The 21,714-nt window shown below is 48.5% G+C and overlaps 1 protein-coding gene across 1 annotated transcript; it reads right to left on the reverse strand.

Moving 5' to 3' along the window:
- GTPBP1 (GTP binding protein 1) lies at positions 1 to 19,786 on the reverse strand. The gene is made up of 12 exons (XM_059816856.1): positions 19,595 to 19,786; positions 13,820 to 13,931; positions 11,144 to 11,324; positions 9,728 to 10,076; positions 9,156 to 9,279; positions 7,100 to 7,214; positions 6,496 to 6,640; positions 6,170 to 6,352; positions 5,224 to 5,359; positions 4,463 to 4,641; positions 3,750 to 3,947; positions 1 to 2,268 (listed from the first exon to the last, which is right to left on the reverse strand). The coding sequence occupies exons 1-12, from the start codon at positions 19,784 to 19,786 to the stop codon at positions 2,176 to 2,178; spliced, it is 2,007 nt and encodes a 668-aa protein (XP_059672839.1). The 3' UTR covers positions 1 to 2,175.
- Between the last annotated feature and the right edge of the window lie 1,928 nt (positions 19,787 to 21,714).

Below are 21,714 nucleotides of genomic sequence, written 5' to 3' on the forward strand. Positions count from 1 at the left end.
AAAATTTATTTTATAGATCACACCAGCCTGAGTGATCTTTGAATGCTGGTCACAAAAGAGAGATCACACCACCTTCTTTGCACAAACTGAAGTAAACCCTCTTCCAGTCTTGGCAGTCTCCTTCATTTGGAGCACAAGGAATGGAGAAAGAGAAAACCGCCTGGAGCTCCCTGCTCCCCTCAAAAGCAGAGGGCAGTGACATCAGATGCAGTTTGATGCTGCTACAGGGCCAGAAGACAAACGAACCAGGCCCTTGTGCCCTGCTTAGCGACACTTCACACCCCCTCACAATGCGGGTGCTATTACTGTTGTAGCCGCCTATAGTTTCTCCCTTGCCAGGAGAGTGCTGGTATTTAGGCACACAGCTTGGAAAGGACTGTCTGACCTCCCCCCTTCCACCCATGCTCAGGCCACTGCAGTCTCTAAGGCAAAGTACCCTCAGCTCCAAACCACATTCCTCACCTCTCCCACGCCACTTAATGCTCTTGGAGTGCTGGTGCTGGCATCAGGAGCTGCGCTCTCCCCGCCCTGAGCCTGCTGTCGCTGTCAGCTTGAAAGCCTACTTTGAATCACAAGGTGAACTGGAATGAACTCCACACAGGTGCCACAGAGTGAGAAACAGGAACCACCCACTAAGGAGGGACAGAAACTTTTCAGTCTCCCTCTGATTAAAATAAAAAAGTCCTTCATTGGAGGAAGAAGAAGCCCTCAAAGAAACCGAGGCTGACCACACCTGCTGGGGAGAGCAACGATTTGCTGAGGATGCTACCTCCTCCCTCAGAATGCTACTGGGCTCCCACAGCTCACCACAAGCTGGCAGAGGATAACTCCTGTCCTCACGGGAGCCAAGCAAAGAGGCAGGGTTAGGAGAAGAGAGATCAGAATAAGCAGGGAATTGATCACTTGCACAACCCAGGGTTAAAAAAACATGCTAACAATAAAGTTAATTCATAGACCGTCCTTGCAGGGCCTTCCTGGAGAAGCCAGAATTTATCATTACAAAAAAAAAAAAAAAAAAAAAAATCTTAAAAAGTCAGAAAAATTACCACATATTTCCAAACTTGAAAGCACTTCTACAAGTTTGGTACCAATTCATCATTGCCCTCTTTAGCCAAGAGGGGAGAAGACAAATCCTACCTCTGCCATGGCAAAGTTTGGCCAGTGAGTTCCAGAAAAGATCTGAGAAATCTTGGAGTAGGCGGTTTGCCTGGTGTCTCTGTTCCAAAGGTATATTACCACCTGTGATCTCTGTCCATTGAGGCGAGAAGGCTTTCTCTGGCTCAAGGGATGGACTAAGTGTTTCTGCATTATATTCTTAATACTGTCAATTGAGCTGCTGCAGCCTTGAGAGGCAGGTTAGATAGTTGCTCCAATGTGCACCCACCAAACAATAGGAGAAGCAACATTATGGGAAGGGGAACAGGATGGGCCAATGACTGCCCATTTAGTTCTGACTCTAATTAAAATCTTAAGTGCTATCAATGTATTTGACAAGGATATTTAGTATAGGATTCCTCAACATCAAAACTGCTTTCCAATTTGCTTCCCTCTTAGATCTCCAACTAATGAACTTTCTTACCATCTCCTTCAAACTTCAGTCACTACAACATTAAATTAAACCCACTTAGAAATAGTTTAAGATGGAGGGAATCCAGAAACATATTTGGCACGGGGCCACAGTGGTGAGGAAACAATGCCCTATGGAGCCATCCTAAGCAACATGTTTTAACCTTTGCAAGTCCAAAATTTCAGGCATTTGATAACCCCTGGATCTGAGACAGCAAATAGGAGGAGAGCAGCAAGTCCTGTAGACAGAATGGGGTGAGGGAGGAGGGATGCAGCTAACTGGCTCTTCGCAGTTCTATCCAGACTCTCCTCTCATCTTCATGCACACAAAATATAATAAAAACTAATAAGAATAAAACCTAAGCCCATGATGTACAAAAATGTGTCGACAGGGGGAGGAGGAAGGTGTCAGTTACTTAGTTCTGTGTGTCTTACCACCTTCATTAGCTTATAAATTATGCTCCTCTCCATCGCTTCCTTCAGGGAGGAGGGACGATTCTTCTGCAGCCAATCAGCTGGGATGGGTTTTGGTTTAAGCTGCTCTGGATCTTTTGGATAAGAAATGAAGGGAAGGGGAGGAATTCCTCAGAGGGAGGAGGAGTAAGAAATTCAGCAGCCACTGGCAGGAGTCACACAGGCTCCCTGAGACTTCACTTTATGGCGCTGACCCCCACGTCGCCGGCCTCCTCCTCCAACTTTTGACTGAAAACCAAGAAGATACACTTTAGTGCGCAGCAACCTCTGAATCAGAGTATCAACACAGCAGGAGTTCAGATGGATTACACACACGTCCAGACAGCAGGAGGGCAGTTGTGACTGATCAGCTTCCTACCACTGCAGGAAGGAGATAAAGCAGACAGACACACCATGAAGGAAGGAGGAGAGACAGATACACCGTGAAGTTCAGCCCTTCAAGCAGGGGAGGACCTGGAGGACCCCCACCCCCCTACCAGGGCTCTCTTGCTAACCTGACTCTGTTCCCAGCCTCAGGCCAGTAAACCCACCGTTCTCTTTTAAAGCAGCCAAATACCTTATTGCCCTCACGGATGTGGGGCTCTTCATCCAGCGCAGGCTGAGGGGAAGCAGCAAGGAGAGAGAGGCAGAGGTAAGCAAGAACAAAAGCAACACAAACTCTCAGGGGGAGGGAGAAAACAAAAAGCGAGCTGGGAGCGCTACTTACAACCACAGTGATGCTACAAGAAGACGAGGAGATGGGGGATCAGTAAGAAGCCACAGGCATATGCAAAGGGAAAGAACCCCTGCCAGAGGGTCCTCTTTCAGCAACCAGCCTGGCTCAAGAGGGTAATGACAACTAGGATAGCTAAAATTAAGAGGGGGAACACTGACCAAGTCTCTTGACAGAGTCAGTTCCTGAACCTTTCGCTTACTAGGTAAGTACACTAAAAGGAGGAAACACATGCAATAAAACTGATAAATAGCTCCCAGAGCCTGCAGTTAGAATTGAGTTTACATTGCTTTCAGACCAGAAAGTCCTTCTTGGACAAGCTGAGCTGAGAAGTCCTAACCAACAAAACAACCTGGATAAATTTCTCTCCAAAGAGATAAGCCTTTCTTCCTCCTTGGACATCTCCATCCTCCCTCCTTGTCAGGGCAGACAACCTGTGTCTGACACTAGTACTTAGGTTGTAATTTCTCTAGTGTATAGATGTTCTACCTCTCGTTCACAGACCAGAGACCCATTCTATGACTGGTTGTTACATGCTTCACTAGTTCAGCTACTGGGTATATGGAGACAGCTCCTTCACCGTGAGCACAGTCCAGTAGTGAAACAGGTTGCCAAGGGAGGTTGCGCAGTCTTCCTCCTTGGAGATTTTCAAGACATTACTGCATAAAACCCTGAGCAACCTGGTCTGACCTCACAGCTAATCCTACTTAGAGCAGGAGGTTAGACTAGACACTTCCTGAAGTCCAACCTGAGTTGTCCCAGGACACTAAGCTGCTAGCTGCTGAAAGGTCAGCCATGAGGAGTCATCAAGTCATCACAGAATTCTGATTTCTGCTGTGAGACTACTTATATTTCTATTTGTTTCTGTTGCGCATTGAGTCCCAAGGTGAGTTCAAGGGTATGAGGGGATAATGCTTGTGTTTTAGAGTGCCTTTCCTCAGACAGCTGAAACCAGGATGCAAACAGCTAGGACAGGCATGATATTTTCCTCACTTACCAATGGTTGCAGGGCAGTTGGTGTCAGTGGCGCTGCAGCTGTTGAGGGGGCCTCATCCCCAGCTGGTGGGCCTCCAGCTGCCGTCCCAGCTGGGGGAACACCATCCTCTCGTTTTGTAACCGCTCCCTTCTTCGTTGACTGCATCTTGATCTGCTGTGGCTTTGAGTTCATTGGCGAGTTATTGGTGGTCTGGAGTAGCTGCAAATTACAAAGGGAGAGGCCAAAATCAGCATTAAAATAGCTAGGCCAATACGGCAAGGTTCAATGCTGCTTTTTAACAAAAAACTTTGAGAGAATTGATACCAATAGCCATTGGGAAAAGAATGCAGCAGCAGCAGCTGTTCAAAGAAATCTAGGCCCCTGAGCTGCCCTCAAGAACCCTTCCAGGGTGGAAAGGGCCACTCAGCTGAGGTGACACTCAGCCCTCCACAACATGACTCAAAGGGACCAGCTACAAGCTGTCAGAAAGAGACCAAGCCATAAGAACCAGAGGCAGCTGGCTCACCCCCCACCTTTGCATTCCCTCATTCACACCAGCTAAGACCCACCACACAACAAAGCACATTGGTCATCTGCAACCCATGTCAGGGCTGATTGTGATCGAATGACGACCTCCTCCCTCAATTTTCCAGAGTTATCTGGATTCTCCTGCTGGCTTCTCAGTGCCAAAAGTAGCTAATGGGCAAAAAAAAGTCGGACTCTTCAGCCTTTACCTTAGTGATGGTACCCACAGCTTTGGTGCGGCCTTCACGGAAGACCAGACGCTGGTCTATATGCAAATATTCCGGGGTTTTGATGAAGCGAAAGTGCACTGTGGCTTTGTCCCCTGTCCGCAGGCAGTCCTTGTCCATGGTGAGAATCGTGGCTGTCTGACGGATGCTGCCACAATGCACTGTGAATGTAATGCACAAAGGCTTTCAACAGCCAGTGCCATTAGTGGAATAAGCTTCAGACATACATCTAAGACAGCTCTTGCTACCCTACAGCTAACAGCACTGAGTTTGGAATGTAAAAATCTACTGTGTACCAAAGACTATATGGGTCACATGGCTGCCTTTGTTCAGTTCTCAGAAAGAAAACACATACAAGCTAGAACAGTTGCCTTCGAACAGAGACTTTCCTGAAGCATCCTCAAAAGAATCCTACTCACCAAGCAGCCAGGCTAGAGGGCAGGACCTAAAATGAGTCTCTCAGTCAGCATTTGAAGCTGAAGAATTTTTGCACCATGAGATCTGGCTCAGGCAGGCTCCAAGTACACTTGGAGTGACACATCCCCTTTTTACCTACAGCCTTCACCACTCCCCTCTGTCAGCTTCCTCCGCTCTCTCTAATGTGTTGCTGGGAAAGGTCAAACTAGGAACTATGGCTTATATTCAGGCTGACAGAGCCATCAGGAGAAAAATTATCTCAGGCTAGAAATGATATAAACTGTTACCACTGGGAAACAAAGATGAGACAACACTGAGACACATACCCATGGCCTGGTATCGTGGGCTGATGGTGGTGGGGTGATGGAGCACCAGAATCTCTGCTTCAAACTCCCACGATGCTTGTGGATTCAGGCGGGGTGACACCATTACCATGCCTTTCCTGATGGAAGAACGTTTGATCTGAAAAGCAGAGACACAACAAAACCTTAGTCTGATTCTCCAGGGAAGAAATTTGCTTCTCTGGCTGACTGCACCTAGAAGGATCCTAAGGAATTTCACAGATATTAACTTGCACTCACCAAAAGGCAAAGCCAAAGCTGTTTAGCAGTATGTAACAACATTACGCAAAGGTTGCAAAAATCGAGTTCAGCTGAAGTTTCTAAGGAAGCTTTAGTTAGAGTGCTGGGAATGCTGGACACCAGCACAGAAGTTTTGTCACTGATCCTTTAAAAACAAAACATACATGCTGGTTGCACATTACCCAAGCAGATGATCTCTCCAAAAGCATGTCTGTTAACACAAAATTGTAAGACTGAACACATGAAATTTGGTATAGCTTAAACTATATCCCCTTAAAATCAGTGCAGCTTCTATTGACAGAAACCTTTCACCAGAGGAATCGCATAAAATTTTGCTAATTTTTAAACCCCAAATCACGCAGCTGGTCCTGCAAGTTGAGAGGAATAGTGTAAATACTCTGCCTAGGCCACTAATGCAGTTGCTGCACAAGAGGAGATTTTTCTTGCAGTGCCTCCACTTTGTTACACATCTCCAACACTATTCCTCATTACCTTGGGTCCCACTGCTATTACCTGGCAGCTGTCAGGTGGAGCAACCGGGACATAGGACCCACAGAGGTTCTATGGGATTTTAATGCGCTGTGAGGCAGCTGAGGATTGCAGAAGCAGTATGATTGCAGCTGAACTCCAAGAGCAGTCTAAAATTAGGAGGGTGGTTCCTGTTCTGGGAGTCTAGAGCAGATCATCTCACCTTTTTCAAAGCAAAGGAGGCAGTCTGGCCTCCCCGCACTTCTTTGACGGGCATTCTCTTGCGGTGGATGGACTTGACAGCAATAGGCAGGAAGTTGCCAAGGGGATCTGGCCCCAGCAGCAGGGTGTCATTTAGCTTGATTAGGCCTCTCAGCGTCGTCCCAGACACAACTGTTCCTACGCCCTTTGCCAAAAAAAGAAAAAACATTAATTGGGGTTACTCGACCACACTAGCAGAAGAGCTCTAGAACTCCCCTCTCTAGGGAAGATGCCTTCTTCAACTTGAAAGTGGGAGCAGAAAGTTCTTCCAAATACTAGGCCACTTACCGGGACAGAGTAAGTATCATCTATCTGGAATTCTGCTGGCTCTTCTTCCCTGTAACTGGTCCGTGGAGACAAGAGATTAAGAAACATCTTCAGCAAGTCTAGGTTCTCCCCGGTGACATTTGAAATCTGGAAAATTGGGCACATCCTGTAAAGGAAAATTGATGAAAATGGATTTAGTTCACCTCCTTGCCTGGAATTCCACGTGTAGGGAGACATCCAAAATCTTGGGACTGAATTCAATAGACAGTGCTAGGAAGGGAGAGCCTGGCAAGCAGTCAGATGCACAACACCCCATGTTTGAAAACCTGCAAAATTGCCTCTGCCTTCTAATGACATTCAGGAATAGGTGTAAGGTTCCAGGACTGAAAGAAGCCGAATACCCTGCCATCTTCTGCAGACTGCCCAGAAGCAGCCTCTCATTTCTGTCTCAGAGAGGGGAACACAAGCAGGTCAATCTCAGAATCAACACATTCTTATGGAATCAACACACCACATGGCAGATGCAACCTTCACACATCTAGACAATAGGACTCTCTTTCTGAATCTTCTCACCCAGTCTCCAAATAGGATCGAAAGAGAAATGACTCTCCTCTACTCCCGTTACCTCTCTGAGCTGAAGTTGGAGGCTGTTACAATGACATCATCCTTGCTCTGAACCAGCACGGGAATCTTCCTGCACCCTGGGGACTTCAGCAGTCGCTGTAACAGCTTCAGGGTTTCTTAAAGGGTGAAATGAATATTGTTAGGGCAGCATCTCCCGTCTTTACAAATCGCTTTTGTGGGGTCTCTCCCTGAAGGGAGACTGGTGCTCTTGCCACAAATAGACAGGAGAAGATGGCTACAGGTGCGTGAGTGAGACTGAGTTTGCTTGCAGCCCAGGTAGGACTTAGGAGCCATTCCATCTTCCATTTCATGCCAGCTAGCCTGCTGCCAAGCAACACCATACATGAACAGACATACATGTTTGCATCTGCAAGTGCAATGCTGTGAAGTATACATTTTATAGCTGTCTATTAAGTAGCTTTAAGCAGTTACAAGGTATTTCCTCTTCCTATAAAGGATTTTTCATATTGAATTCAATGAAAACCAGCAGCACTCAAGAATTGAAATATTTGAGAATATGTGAATTAGAAATCAGTTTTGACCAAACAAACCTCAACATACTTTCCCTGGCAATCAACTTGCCCTAGAAGGTTAGAGAAGCATGAAAGAGGTAAAGATCACCATCACAGACTAGGACAGTGTAGATGGACCAGATCCAGAAATAAATATTTTGGGACAAATCTCATGACTCCCAACTTTGATCTTTTGCCTCTTTTTAATTTATTTTCTAAGCCTCATATCTATCAGCCAGCAGGGGCATTACCTAATGCACTAACATCAACCTCCTGCAAAGTGCCTTACAATAAATGAGGAAAAAAAAAAAGGCTAGTAAGGGCTTAAAAGAGCAAATAATTTATATTCTACAATTGTCATCCAATTAGATGTTTTTTGTGAACAAATGATGGCCTACAGGAAAGTAATGTTTTGGATACAGAAATACAAACATCTAATCATGCCATCTGCTCTTCACAGATACACTGGAGCCAAATCTTGTGTCTATTTAATTTCAACAGAACATGACACAGGAGAGGCTTCTCCCAAGAGCAGCTCTTCTCTCCTCATCCCGAGCCAAACATTCTCCTTCCTTCCCAGTTATTATCTTATGGTTGGGCCTTACATTTATTTGCCAAACATCTATTATAGAGACATTTAGATTATCTTCTGATCACATGCGTCTGTTTACCTGGAACATATTTAAGATTTTTACAATAATGAACTAACCGCAGACAGTACTGGGAGCTCTCATTTTCCTGATTCTTAGGACTGATTATGAAAAAAAACATTGCTCCAATTAACCACAGCATGTTCCTGAAGGTGTGAGAAATGCATCAAGAGAATTTTAAAGGTGAGAGTTGGTCACAGCCTGAAAAAAATGTCAAGCATAGGTTAAAGGGATACTGCTGGGGTTAGAGGTGCTGCTTTAACTGCTGCTGAGCAAAAAAGTCGCTAGCTCGTGCTGCTCACTGCCATCCCTTGGTCTGCTTGTGTCTATTCCAGTCTTGCTACCATAGCCCACATATGCAGCTGCTTTGAACCATGATTTATTAAGTGTTGGTCAGTTGGTTCAGAGGAAGGAACTGCTGTAGTTATGCCAGCATATCTGAGAAGTGCCCAGGTGAGCCGCTGTCCCTTCACCTAACGGCTGCCAGAGAACAAGTTTGATTACAGCTTAAGATCACAAACTGTGGACGAGGAGGAAAGCAGCTTTCAAGAGAACTTCCAGACTTTCCCTCCAGGTTTAAATACGAGGAGAGAAAGCAAAGCCACAACCCCAACTGTATGCTTCTCCCCTTAGAGCTCAATTAAGCAAAATCCTGTAGCAAACACTTATGGTTGTCCAGCTGAGTCCCCCAGCTTGGGTAATTTTGAAATGGTGACTACAAGTGAACTGCCTGCAAAATGGGCAAGGGAAAAGGACAGATTTCTGGAAAGTGTTTAAGATGCAGCCAAAACCAGATAAAGCAGCTTTCCTCCAGCAGTAATTCCTCAACCCAAGCAGAGGACAACAGCACATATAGAGGTAAGAAACAGCCCTGGAGAGAGCTTGTGGGACTCACCTTGCAGGATGTTGGCAGGGCACATGTCGATCTTGGTCACCACAACAAAGACGGGAACGTTAAGTGCAAGCGCCAGGCCCAAATGCTCCTTGGTCATTCCAACAATCCCAGCATTACTGCCAACCTACACCAGGGATACAAGATACGGTGATGTAAACATTCCTCCTGCAGTGAGATGGGTTACAGAGGTCTTGTATCAGAGGTGCATTAGGCTGTGATTAGGTTGTAGATGCGTCATTGGGACTGCATGAGCAGACCCAGCTCATTTCAAATGCTGTTGGACACTGGCTAAGGACTCCTTGCTCCACAATTTTAGCAAGGTGTTATGGAGTTTAGAAATATTTCAGTTTTCAAGAACCATATATCTTGGGCCCGTCTAAGACTAACAGTCCTGGGGCACTTGCCTCAGAGCCCTGGCTAGATATCCACAGTGGCTGCTGCTCTCCACCTCTGGGAGATGCTGCCTCCCTCCACAACCCCACAGGGACTTTGCAATAGGAAAGAAGTTGAGGTTGTTAAAGCTGTGAACAGCCTCACTCCTGCTGGTCCCGTACATCTTTCTTGCTACCTACCATAAGCATGCAGAAGTCAGGTAAATGGCCGGTCATGCCAAAGACGGTAGTTTTCAGGTACTTTTCGTGACCAGCCAGGTCAATGAAAGTAATGACCTTGGTGGATTTCTCACAGATCTTTGTCCATTCCAAGCTGCCACCGTGGCTGTCGGGCTTGTTCACCACGTTTCCCTCACTGTCGAAGCCCAGAATGTCATTGCCCACGCTGCTGGTGCGGCCTGACTCAATCTCATGCTTATGGCGGAAGAGCTTTTGCCGAGCAAAGCCTCGGCCATTGTCTAGTTCACCATGTGTCAAGACACCTAGCAACGTGCTCTTTCCTGCATCCACATTGCCAACCACTGCTACCCTGGAGGGGAAAGGAAAAAGGAACCTGGTAAAATCTGATACCTGAAGAAACAAACAAGCAATCAAAAAAACACCCAAACACCACTGCTCCTGCAAGTAACTAGCTTTTTCTCCCTAACCTTCAAACAGAGATTCAAAAATGTTAGACCTTCACAAGCACAGCAGAGATTCTTTCACAGTTATTAGTTAACAGCGGAGATCCCAGACTCTGGGGACTGGGATGTGGAAGACTGTGGAAACATGTCACTGGTGTCCAGAACACAATCAGCTGAGCCCAACATTGCTTGATGCCTTATAGAATATTTCTCGTCCATCCCCTGGTCTCTGCAATCCAACACATACAGTGTGGCAATTCAAGAGAAAGACTAAATCCCAACTTGCTCTAGAATACCTCTGCCTTTCTCATATTCCTCATGTTGAAATAACACCAGGTGCTAGGAAGAGCACAGAAATTTAAATTACTGTTCCCAGAAAAGGAAAAGCTCAAACAACAATGAAACATTTTGGGGGAAAACCCTCTCCTACAGCAATCTCCCTCCTTGCCTCTGATAAAGGTGGCTATTATGGCTGTTGGCAAACGTCGGAAATCCATTCCACCCAGGTCTCGGCAGAGTCTCAAGTCATATTAACACAAGCTATTATATGTCCATTAAAAGGTGACTTGGATCATCACAGTCTTGGAACAGAATTGAACCCTTAGTCAAAAGTATTCCTGTATTCCAGGAGTGTGTGTATATGCACACACATACAGACACACATGCACATGTGACTCCCTACTGGGATTCCAGCCCACAAAACGTCCCCAAACTGTGAAGCTGTCACCCAGACAGCAACAGCCCTCAGCTAAACACAGGCAAATCTCCACAAACAGTTTGTTCACAAAAGAGACAGCAACAACAACAAAAAGGTGATTTCATTAGCAAGGAGTGGTCAAGCTCAATTCCCTTTGTTGGGTAGCTACAACACCCAAACTTGAATCAGCGTTGCTGGCTCAGCATCCACGGACTGCTCACATGATAAAAATGCAGCTGGGCTGCTGACTAACCCTGTCTCCACCCGGCTCCTCACCTGACCTCCAGGAAGTCGTTGTCACCCACACGTTTCCGAACAAGGTAGTCGCGCACCTTGCCCCCTGCCTCCTGGTGCTCCCGCAGGAGGATCACATCTGCCTCGATCTGCTCTGCCATGCTCTTCAACGTGGCATAAGATGCTTCCATGTCTGCCTCGCTCAGACCATATTCAGTCCCATCTAGAATGACGTCGAGGAGACAAAAGACAGTCAGCGAGCACCACCCTGCAATCGCCAGCAACAATGTCATTCTGCCTGGGACTTTCACGCCGATCAGGATTTACATGTGGACTGGATATGTCAGCCATGTAAACAGAATAAGCACCCTTTGCCCAAAATAAAAAAGGATGGTCTTCACTCTAAGTCTTAAAAGATACTAGGAAAGCACCATCTTTCATCTAGGAGAGTTTTCTTCACAACTTCTACAAGCAAATACTTAGGGATTGGCAAGAAAGACACATTTCTGTCCAATTCCCCTACTACACATGCTGAAGGTACTTTCTGTGCAACTTCCTTCAGTCAGATAAAACATCTCCTCTCTCATTGCAATAAAGGGAAAAGCATTAATAAAAGGAAAGCTCTGACTGAAATATCATCACAATCAACCAGTGAATGTGGGACCAATTTAAACAATCAGCATATTTTACAAAACCTCATCCCAAGTGCACATTTTCTGCAGGTCTGGCCTGCACAGCAATTTCTTTAGCCCCTACATACGCCAGTTAAAACAATGTTTTCAGCATGTCTCACTGCCTTCGTCCTGGCACTTGAAAGAAATGCTGACATCACATGAGGCCAGAAAAAAACAAGGAGACACTGCTGCCTCTGAACAGCCCACCCCAGCAAAGAGCTGACAGTCAGAGCAAGCCAGTGGCAACTATCAAGACAGTTTCAAGGCCACCACAGCTCCCAGCTTCTCTCCCAACCCAGGTGCTGAGAAGCTGCACAGATTTTGGGCCAGAATCTCCTCTGTGGGTAAAAAAACCCAGCAAACAAAGGTGGAGAGCCACATTGCACCTGAATGACCAAAGCTATTGCTGGGTGCGCGTTCATATGCATGGGTGACTCAACAGCTGGTAAGCAGTAACTGCACTTTGCATGAACTAATCAACATTTTAACTACTGCACAGTTCTACAACAAGTAGAGTTGCTGGGTGTTTTCCAATCTAGCTCATAAGCTGGCTGAGAAGCTGTTGAGACGGTGGGCAAAACAAAAAGCACCACAGCTAGGGTCTTGGGTCATAGAAGGAGTATGAGAAGCAGGTGACACGAGAGGGTAAGAGCCAAGGGAGAAAGGGAAGGGTCACTACTGATGACAGTGAGCTTTCTGGCAGTCTTCACTCACTTCTCAGTCATCCAAGTCTGGTATCCATGATGATCAAAATCATAGACACTCAAAGTGAATGAGAAGGAGTGATGGTGGCAGGGATATCAAGATTTTTTTCTGTTGGCTATTGTTTCCAATTTACAGAAAAGATCCCCATCTTCCTTGACTACACAGCAACCAAAACAAAGTCAGAAGTTTTAGCTCATATTTTAAGAAAAAAATGCCTACTTCTAAGTATGTCATTGCAACAACCACCAGTTAACACCCTCACAAGGTATCCTAGAAGAGAAAGCCGTTACTACCTGACTAGCCAGATTTCTGCTGCAGATGTGGTTATCCCAGACACCAAGGATTCAGACTACGTGTGGGAAGCTTGTTTGGTGGTAAGAGCATTATCCCTGTGATACTGGTTGCATGACCACTGGCCATCTAGTCCTGGCTTCTCTTCTATGTTGGCTGCTTCGCAAGACACGAAGAAAACCCAAAAAGCACACAGTTCCGAGGTAACACAAGTCTCTCCCTCCGTTATCTCAGGCTATCCTGGCACTGACGACCAGGGTTTTGTATTCTTCCTCAAACACAGTAACTAGTAGAATGTCTGATCATAACAATTTGATGTTCAGCAGATATCTAATATATTTGAAACATGCCTTTAACCTTATGATAGCCATAGACAATTTTTTTGCATTCAGAAAAGAAATTTCAATTTCAAAGCAAGGCCATGTTCAGTATTATTTTACCAGCATCAGATGCAAATACTCAAATTGTGACAAAGAACAAAAAGGTAATCCATGCTAACTACTACAATCTGCAAAGGCAAATGACTGCAGTCACACCCGAGTTAATGTGACAATAAAGGCCTCAAGCTGAGAAAAGGAAAATCCTTCTCTCCATAGTACAGACACACACTAACAAAGAAAATCAGCAGCATACATTTTGGCTATCTGAAGTATCTCCAATACATTCCTGTGGGGTAAAAATACTGTTATTTACAATGGAGAAGTGAACAAACCCAGACAGAACAAGACCTCCATCAGACATTGAGGACATCTGTACTAAAACTGTTACTATAATTTCAGATCCTTCATCTTTTCCTGGTGTGCCCAGACAACTTATGCCTTATTTCCAAAAAATAACTTGTATGATTTTGTACAAAAAATATGTTTAACTCCACTACATAAGACAGTTGCTGGCAGGAATAAAAGAATCTGTCCCACATGTTCTGCTATACTTTATGGAGATTTCCAAGTTATTCTGGATACGTAAGTACTACCTTCAGCAGCGGTCCAGTTAGATTATTATAATTTTAATGTTTTTTGTTTTTTTTTCCTGAGGAAGCTATACTCACCTGATCCTTGACCAATGACATAGATGGTCTCCCCACATCCCTCATCAATTCTCTCTGACATCTGGCGGAGCAAACTGTCATACTGCTCTGAAGTTGGACTCACCATCACCAGCTGGAAAAAAAAGATTAAATATCTATTTGCAGATGTCAAGCAAGCAATTTAAAAATCAGCTTCAGTTATAAGGACAATTGATCCGTGTGCTTTATTGAAAGAGAAGGGCTCTTTTTCAAGGACTGCTTTCTGGTGGTTTGTTTTTTGTTTTGTTTTGTTTTTTTCTTTAAACCAGCTTTGCTGACAGCTATTTCCTTGTGACACTGCACAATGTTATTTGAGCTCAGAGTTCATTTATGTTGGAAGATATACTTCAAAGCAAATAAGAATACCAAGCATCTCATTTTGAAGTAACCAGTATTTAAAAGCCACATTTAAGTGAACATCCCACTTCTACTTCTGTGTAATACGTGTTTCCATGCCAGGAAAACAGAAAGGGGATGAGGTATTTTCTCCAAAGAAATTCCTTAGCTGGGTACTCCATGGTCTCCACTGCACAGAGTGCTGCTGCTCCCCCAAAGCATGACGGGAGAGCCAGAGGAAGTCAGCCAGACCTCACTGCAGAGCACACCTAGGCACCAAAACCTAGAGCATCTCCCAAGAAGTCTTTCACATACTTGATCTCCCCTTTTGTTTTCTGAGGGGGCAGAGGGGAAGGAGAGGACACGAATAAGCATTATTTTCAAACTCCTAACAAAACTTTAGGTACTTTACGCTACAGTGCTGAGAGGCAGAAATGCAAAGCAGTTTATACAAGCATATTTGGACATTTCACCAGTGGAGAGCTGCAGTTTTACAAGCCAGTAGCTGTGTTACCAACAAGCTTTGACTGCAGTTATTGCAACAACCATAACTTACTTTGCCCTTCCCTGCAGAGGCGTCAAAAGACGGAAAACATGGACAGAAACAAAGCGGAAAAAGAGGACAACCAGACGGTGCTTCAGGAAGGATTTTTCTTAGAACAGAATGGTGTAGCACCATTTCTGGCAAAAACATGTGTCGCTTATACAGTACAGCTGAGGACATTTGCACAAAGCGGCCGCAATGGTGGCGTGGCAGTGACAGAACAAGGAGACCTTCATCACCCATTCAGGACCGACTAGCTACCTGCGCTCTGGCTGCCTCCATGGTTACGAATCTGTTGGAGGCCAAGCATCCTGGTACAGTGGCTCAATAGCTGTTGCAATTGAGATATGCATTTCTGTTAAAAAGGCACTTTTACTAAGAGTTGTAAAGGCTATCACCTACTGATAGTCCTATGAGTAGGCATGCCTGTGCCATGTTACAACACTCAATGAAATCCATACTTCCACAAGCTGTCCTCACATACACATTCCAAAATCATGCCCAGAAAGATGTACTTCCCTTCACTATGCATTAAGGCCAGTCTGAAATCTGTGCTACATTTGCCTACAACATATGGTTTACAGCAGTGCACAATGATTACATCTTCAAGTGTGCCCAACATTCTCTACTAACACAGCCTGAGTTGCTAGTACAGCTAACACAATGTTAGCTGTGTGCTCAAGGAGGAACTACCTTTACCACCTACTACTACTACATAGTTGATGAAGACCTTTATTAGAAATCTAGAATGTAAGGGAACCCAAACCCCCACAAATAACACTTAAGCAGCTTTCAAAACTATGGCGATGCATGCATCTGGAAAACTGAACCAGCAAGTGCTGGTTAGACAGTTTATGGCAGCCAAAGTAATGCTTTCCTCAAATGTTAAGGGTCACACAGAGCATGTATATGTCTGCAAGGGCCAGACAGCTACGAGAGAGACAATCACCTTCACGTGCCTCTTTTAGACACATGCCCTACCTAAGCCTTTTAACTACTTGGCATGGTCTGCAGAGGGTAGCAAAGCACTCTGATCTGGAAGGCCACATAGTCTTTCTATTTCGCGCTACAAAGGACTGAGGTTTGCCTTTATTAGTTGTTCATTTTGTTTTCTTCTTAAAGGAGACCACTGAATGTAAACGTATTGAGAGGGAAATCAGCAACTGTTCAGAGGCTTGATCAGGACAGGAACGGAAGGCTGTGTGTTGATGTGTAGGGCTTGTTTTGCCCAGCAAGCACTTTCAGGAATTCCTGGAAGCACAGCAGACAGCATCACTGTTTAGGCTAGTGCACCAGCACAGGTGAGGGACTCAGGAAGATCTATTAAATAGGCTGTCATACACATAAAGATCAATAAAGTAACAGGGGCCACCAGTGTAGAGGCACACTAACTTCAGTGTCTTCAAGTCTCATCACCAGCTTCATTTTTCTACGAGTCCAAATGCTTCAGCAGTGCGAGTGGGCAGGGTGTTGTCTAAAGTGCCAGGGGACATTTCAGCTGAGCAGCTTGCTGTAGCCTTTCTTCATGGCCATGGGGAGCGCTGGGGGCTCAAACCGCATGGTACCCACGCACATCAGCTCAAAACACTGTTCCCCCACCCTGCTGCTTTCACTGCCATGCAAAGGTGCCGCTGCAGGGTGTTCCAGTGGTAGACTGCCTCCAAAGCCTACCCTGGGGCTGATGAAGCTTACAGCTGATATGATATAGTGGGACATCAAGAGAAGGATGTGTAGAACAAATAGCAGCTTTCATGGATCACACCTTCCAATGCCGTTCAGTACTTCTCAACAGCTGCTTCTGCAGCCTGCAGCCCCCCGCCAGTTCTGCAGCTTCCTAGGTTGCTGCAAGACTTTTATTTGCTCTTTTGAAGATCTCTTTAGCTAGCTTCCTGGACAGAGGGAGCCTGTTCTTTGCCATCTCCTTGGTCGGAGAGAGGCCCTCCATCTTGGCCTCTCTGCTATTTTTGCTTTTCACCTTTGAGCAATCCCCTCCATGCTTGCGCTACATATTCATGTTTTTCAGAGGTTTTCACAAAGTCAAAAGTTTTCACTTTTGTTCTTTCCACTTTGTCAGGCATTGAGCAGTTAACAGTAGAAGCCATGTGGGTCTAGCAACCTCAGATTTCCTATAGGGCAAAAAAGTAACACCCAGTTATTGTTTTATTCTCATGCCAGCAGAAGGAAATATATCTCACAAGTTTGAGATGCCATCTCTAAAGTCCCTTCCCAATCTCTGGGGAGAGATGGCTTTTCCCACTGTTCCTCTGATCAATTTTGGGATTAATATATACCAGAGGTGGGTAATAGCTACAGCTGTCTGAGCTTACTCCAGGGGGACAAGTTGGACTGTGCCATTCTGCACTGCCCAACAGCAAGCAAGAGGCCATAGTATTAATTAACAGTAATTTCAAGACACCAGTGAGATTGAGCTAAGGTTATATCAGCACTACTACAGGCAGTCCTTACAAAAGAAGCATCCCATATCCATGAGGTGGACAAACTATAAAGATTAAGGGCAAACCAAATACTATGTGGTACGTAGTGCAGCTCTTTATTGGAGTAACACCGCCTGGCATTTTGCATGGCTGGAAGGCCACCACCAGCCATTGGGAAGTCAGGGGAAAGGCACCTTCTGTAATGTCATATTTTGCTTTCTATTTCCTGTGGACATACATAGTTCAAGTGCTATTAATGTTCTGTTGTCAATTTAGATCTGATATAAGTATCAGCTTCACTAATAGCCTTGTGTGATATGGTTTTGACCTCAAAGATGACTACTACCGCAGTGTGTTAGTACTGAAAGGAAAACAACACCCACTAAGATCGACACGATAATGAATTTGTGCTGATGAATGGAACTGTTTGCCTGACCAGCTAACAAGGTGCACTTGATAACTGAATCCCGAAGTGTCCCTCTCTAAAAAGAGCATGCCTTACAATGAATGCATTGGGGGAGGACTGGGAGAAAAGTATGTAACAAAGCGAGGGGGTGGGTCAGACCAGGACAGAAGTAGCAACTAGGAAACAAATTGACTGCAGTGGGAACCACCATTTAAAGCAGGAATTGGAGGGCAGCAATTCATCTGGGAAGATAGAAAAGATGGGGTGACTGGGGGGGGGGGGGGCGCCAGGTTAGCTACTGCATTCTCACCATGTGGCATTGCTGTTTTGAGGACATAGCAGGAGACTAACTTAGAAGGGGCAGAGCTCATAGTCACAGCTCTGATTCAAGATGGGGATGAATGAAAGGTCTAGGGAAAAGACAGCAGGTGTACACTGCTATGTGGAAAAGTAACTTGTAAAAAAGGTCAAAAAAATGCTTACCTATCACCTCTATAGTGCCTGCGGATTTCTAGGAATGGAAGACAGGCTGACAGTACAAATGGAGGTTGTGGGAGAAAAGCATTCCTCTCTCTTCATCAGAGTTTTGGTCAGGTTCCCGGCTGTCAAGAATCTGTGACACAGCCCTCAGCATCCTCCTGGGCCCTCTTCCACATCAGCCACGTCCAAGACAAAGCACAGATCGATATTGGCATCCTGTATCAAAATCTTGTCCAGCTCATTAAGGCACGAACAGGTGGCTCAATAGATACTGCAGTTTTCATTTCTGTTCTTTACTATCTTATAAGACATCTTCATAACATTCATTTTAATACAGTACCACATTGTAAAATATCTGGTCATCCCCTCAAAACAAACGTTTCCACATCCACACACCACAACCCCTCTCTCTCCATTTCTCCACAGAGGGCAAGAAAATCCAGGACTTTGGAACAACTCCAGCTGGAAGCTTGAAGAGGAGGGATGGCAGAAAAGCAGGAGGAAACATCAGCTATGCTGACTTCTGGATCACATAATTACAAGCACCAAACCAAGTTTTCAGGAGACTTTAGAGTGGGAGATGGCATCACTATACATCAAACCCCTGGCAGCAAAAGGTATACAGTTAAAGAGATGAGCCAACTGGGAAAAAATAGAAGACGATGTGGAAAGGCAGCTAATGTAGGCTGTGGCGGGCTCTGGCATCCACGTATTGCTACAACGTACCTTCCTGCAAGATGGAAGTGAGAATGGATTCTGACAGAAATACGACCACCACACAGTTTTGTCACTTGGATCCTAGAAAGGAACCGCACCAGGTGAACAAAGCTTTTTGTGTTGACTTAACCTGATTTGCAAGAGCAAGGCATCCTTGTCGTTGAGCCCTTGTGCTCAAAAGTTATGAGCTCTGACCTGCTTTCAAGATTGTGAAGAGAGCCCCAGGAACTAGTACGACTGGCAGCAGAGATAACTACAGAGAACCAGCGCAGAGGAAAAACGTTAGTGAGACGTTAAAGCAGCTGTCAGCTTCAAACCCTGCGCTTGCTGAGAGGATGCAACACCCGCTGCAGGCGCCTCCGCGGGGAGCCGAGGAGGGGAAGGAGCAGGGCAGACAAGCCTGCTAGCACCCTCCTTTCCCGGCCAGGGCACAGCTCGCTCTCAGCTCTTCGTAGCTCAACTTTACTGCGCTTCTCCCGGCCGCCTCCCCACAGCACGAGGGCTCTGCCGCCCGGCCCTCCGCGCCCGGCCGGGTGATGTTGGGGCCGGGGAGGAGCCCCCGGAACCCAACTCCAGCCCACGGGGAAGCGCCGGGGTGACACCCCCACCCCGGCGGAGGCAGGCGGGCCCCCCAGCTCCGCGCTCTCCTGAGGCGAGGGGAGCGGCGAGGAGAGGGACTGGCCCCGACTGTCGGGCTGGCCGCGGCTGACGGGCCGCCCCGCTCCGGCCGGGCCGGGGGGCAGGCTCACGGGCAAGGCGGCCGCCAGGGAGAGCGCAGCGCGGGGCGCAGCGGGGTGATGGCGCTCGCCGTCGCCCGCCCGCCCCCCCGACGGGCCTACCTTACTGGTGAGATCGATCTCGGTCTCGCCGTTGAGCGCCTCGCCGTCCTCGGCGTCGAAGGCAGCGCGGAGGGGACAGGCGGCCGCCGCTACACGAGGCCCCCCGCCCGGGGAGCCGGGCTCCGGGGCGAACATACAGGCCGGCACCGGGGAGCTCCCCATCGGGGATCGGCTCCGCTCCGCCGCCGCCATCTTCCCTGCCCCGGCCCTCCTCCCCCACCCCCTCCCCTTCCCGCGCCCGCCCCTCTGCCCCGGGAGGCGCCGCGGCCCCGCCCCCGGCCCGCCAAGGCGGCGCCAACCAATCACCGGCGGAGGAACGGGGTGATTAGCCTGTAGCCATGACGACGTTGGGCGGGGTAGTTGTTATTCATGAGGGAGAGCCACGCCCCCGCGAAGCGCGCGAAGCCAATGGGAGAACTACTGCCAGCTCGACTTGTTTTCTATATATACACTCACAACAGAGCCCGCTCGACGTGTCCGGCGCTTTCTACCCAATAGAAGAGCTGGTCCTCGTGACAAACAACCCTTAAAGGCCAATCGCATAAGAAGACTCGAGCGACTGGGTGGGACTAAGCCGCTGCCACAGATGGGCAGGGCCCGCCTTGGTGGGTGGATTCTCTCTGGGTAGCCAATGAGAAAGAGGAGTTTTTCACGGACAGTTGGGTAAGCCAATGGAACGGGTAGTGAGCGCACCGGGTGTCTCTTCAAGCCGTGGGCCCGGCTGTCTCAGACGGGCGCTCTGCTGAGGTGAGGGACGCCGCCAAGCAGCCCGGGCGCCGGAGGCCGGCGTGCCGCCAGCTCCTGGGGTCGGTCGGGGGTCGGCAAAGGGGCCCACCACCCGCGGTACAAACGGGAACAGCCGGGCCGCGCTCTCAGGCCCTGGGCTCCTGACAGAAAAGCCGCCCCGCCTGCTCGCCATGCGAGCCCACGGTGTTCGGACCGCGAAGGCAGGCCCGCGGCGGCCGCCGGCAGGACGCCAGCAGCGAGGAAAGGAGAAAATCCCGGCCGCTGAGGGGTTTTGCGGGCTGGCAGGTGACCCCGAAGCGGTGGGCAGCCCGGAGGGGGAGCTGTCCGTCCTGTTCCTCCGCCGGGTCACGCATCGGCTCCTCAGCCGCCACAAGCTGCAGCTTGGCACAAAGCGCGGTCGGGGAGGATTTGTATTTATTCACCAGGCGGTAAACCACTTCAGTTGTCCCGGCTTATTTATCACAGCGTGAGACTCGACGCTGTTATTAATTAAGCAGGCGAGAAGGGAAATTGAAGCTCAGGGAAATTAACTCGCCTAAGGTTATGCAGCAAATTAGCAGCAGGGCCGGGAACGAACCCTGCCTGCCGTAAGCTGCACGCCGGGGCATTCCCCCGCCAAGCCCTGCCCGCGCCCCGGCAGCAAACCCAGCCGGCTGCCTGCCCCTCTCCGGGCACGAAGCCCGTAAGCCACGCCGCGGCCCGCGTCCGCGCCGCGCTTCTGGCTCCCGGGATGCTTCGGGGGCGAACCGAAAAGCTGGCTGCGGTTCTGAGGCGGGCACCCGTTCCGCTCCAGTCCCGGGGCGCGGGTGAGCCTGTCCCGCCGCCGCGCCGGGGCCCCCCGCACCTCTCCCCTCGGACCGCCCCGCGCCAGCCGCTGACGTCGGGGGGCGGGGGCGCGCGAGCGACGTCGGCGCGTGCGGGGCGGGCCGCGGGGCACGCGCGCCGCGGGGGGAGGGGGTCACGGGGCGGAGGGGGGTGTGTGTGTAAACGCGGAGCGAGCGGGTCCCGGCGCGCATGCGCGGACGGCTGTTGGTGTGGGGCGGCCGGGGCCGAGGAGCGGGTGAGGCGGCGGTGGCGGTGTCCAGCGGCTCCGCTCGCGGCCCTCCTGAGGGGAAGGGCGGGCGCCTCGGCCCGGCAGTGAGCCCCGAGGGGCGGGGAGGCTGCTAGGCGGGGGTTTGGGGGGGGGGGGGGGGGTGGGCTGGCTAGGCGGGGGCCTCTCATCAGCACGGGCGGGACGGGGCTGCTGGGGGGCTGCTGGGCGGGGGTGTGGGGCTGGGCCTTGGCTGTGGGAAACGGCTGTCGCCCGTGGTGGTGGTGGTTGTGCGAGTGTAGGGTGGGGAGGGCTGGGGTGGGAAGGTGCGAGGCAGGCCTTG

Source organism: Gavia stellata, chromosome 4, assembly GCF_030936135.1.
Source record: "Gavia stellata isolate bGavSte3 chromosome 4, bGavSte3.hap2, whole genome shotgun sequence".
NCBI lineage: Eukaryota > Metazoa > Chordata > Aves > Gaviiformes > Gaviidae > Gavia > Gavia stellata.

Excerpts from the sequence above, each read along its gene's own strand:
- GTPBP1 (XM_059816856.1), bottom strand. The coding sequence starts at position 19,786 with ATGGCGGCGGCGGAGCGGAGCCGATCCCCGATGGGGAGCTCCCCGGTG. Across the intron at positions 13,932-19,594 it reads AGATCGATCTCACCAGTAAG|CTGGTGATGGTGAGTCCAAC; the intron begins GTAGGCCCGTCG and ends TTTTTTTTCCAG. Across the intron at positions 3,948-4,462 it reads CTGTGGGTACCATCACTAAG|CTACTCCAGACCACCAATAA; the intron begins GTAAAGGCTGAA and ends TGTAATTTGCAG.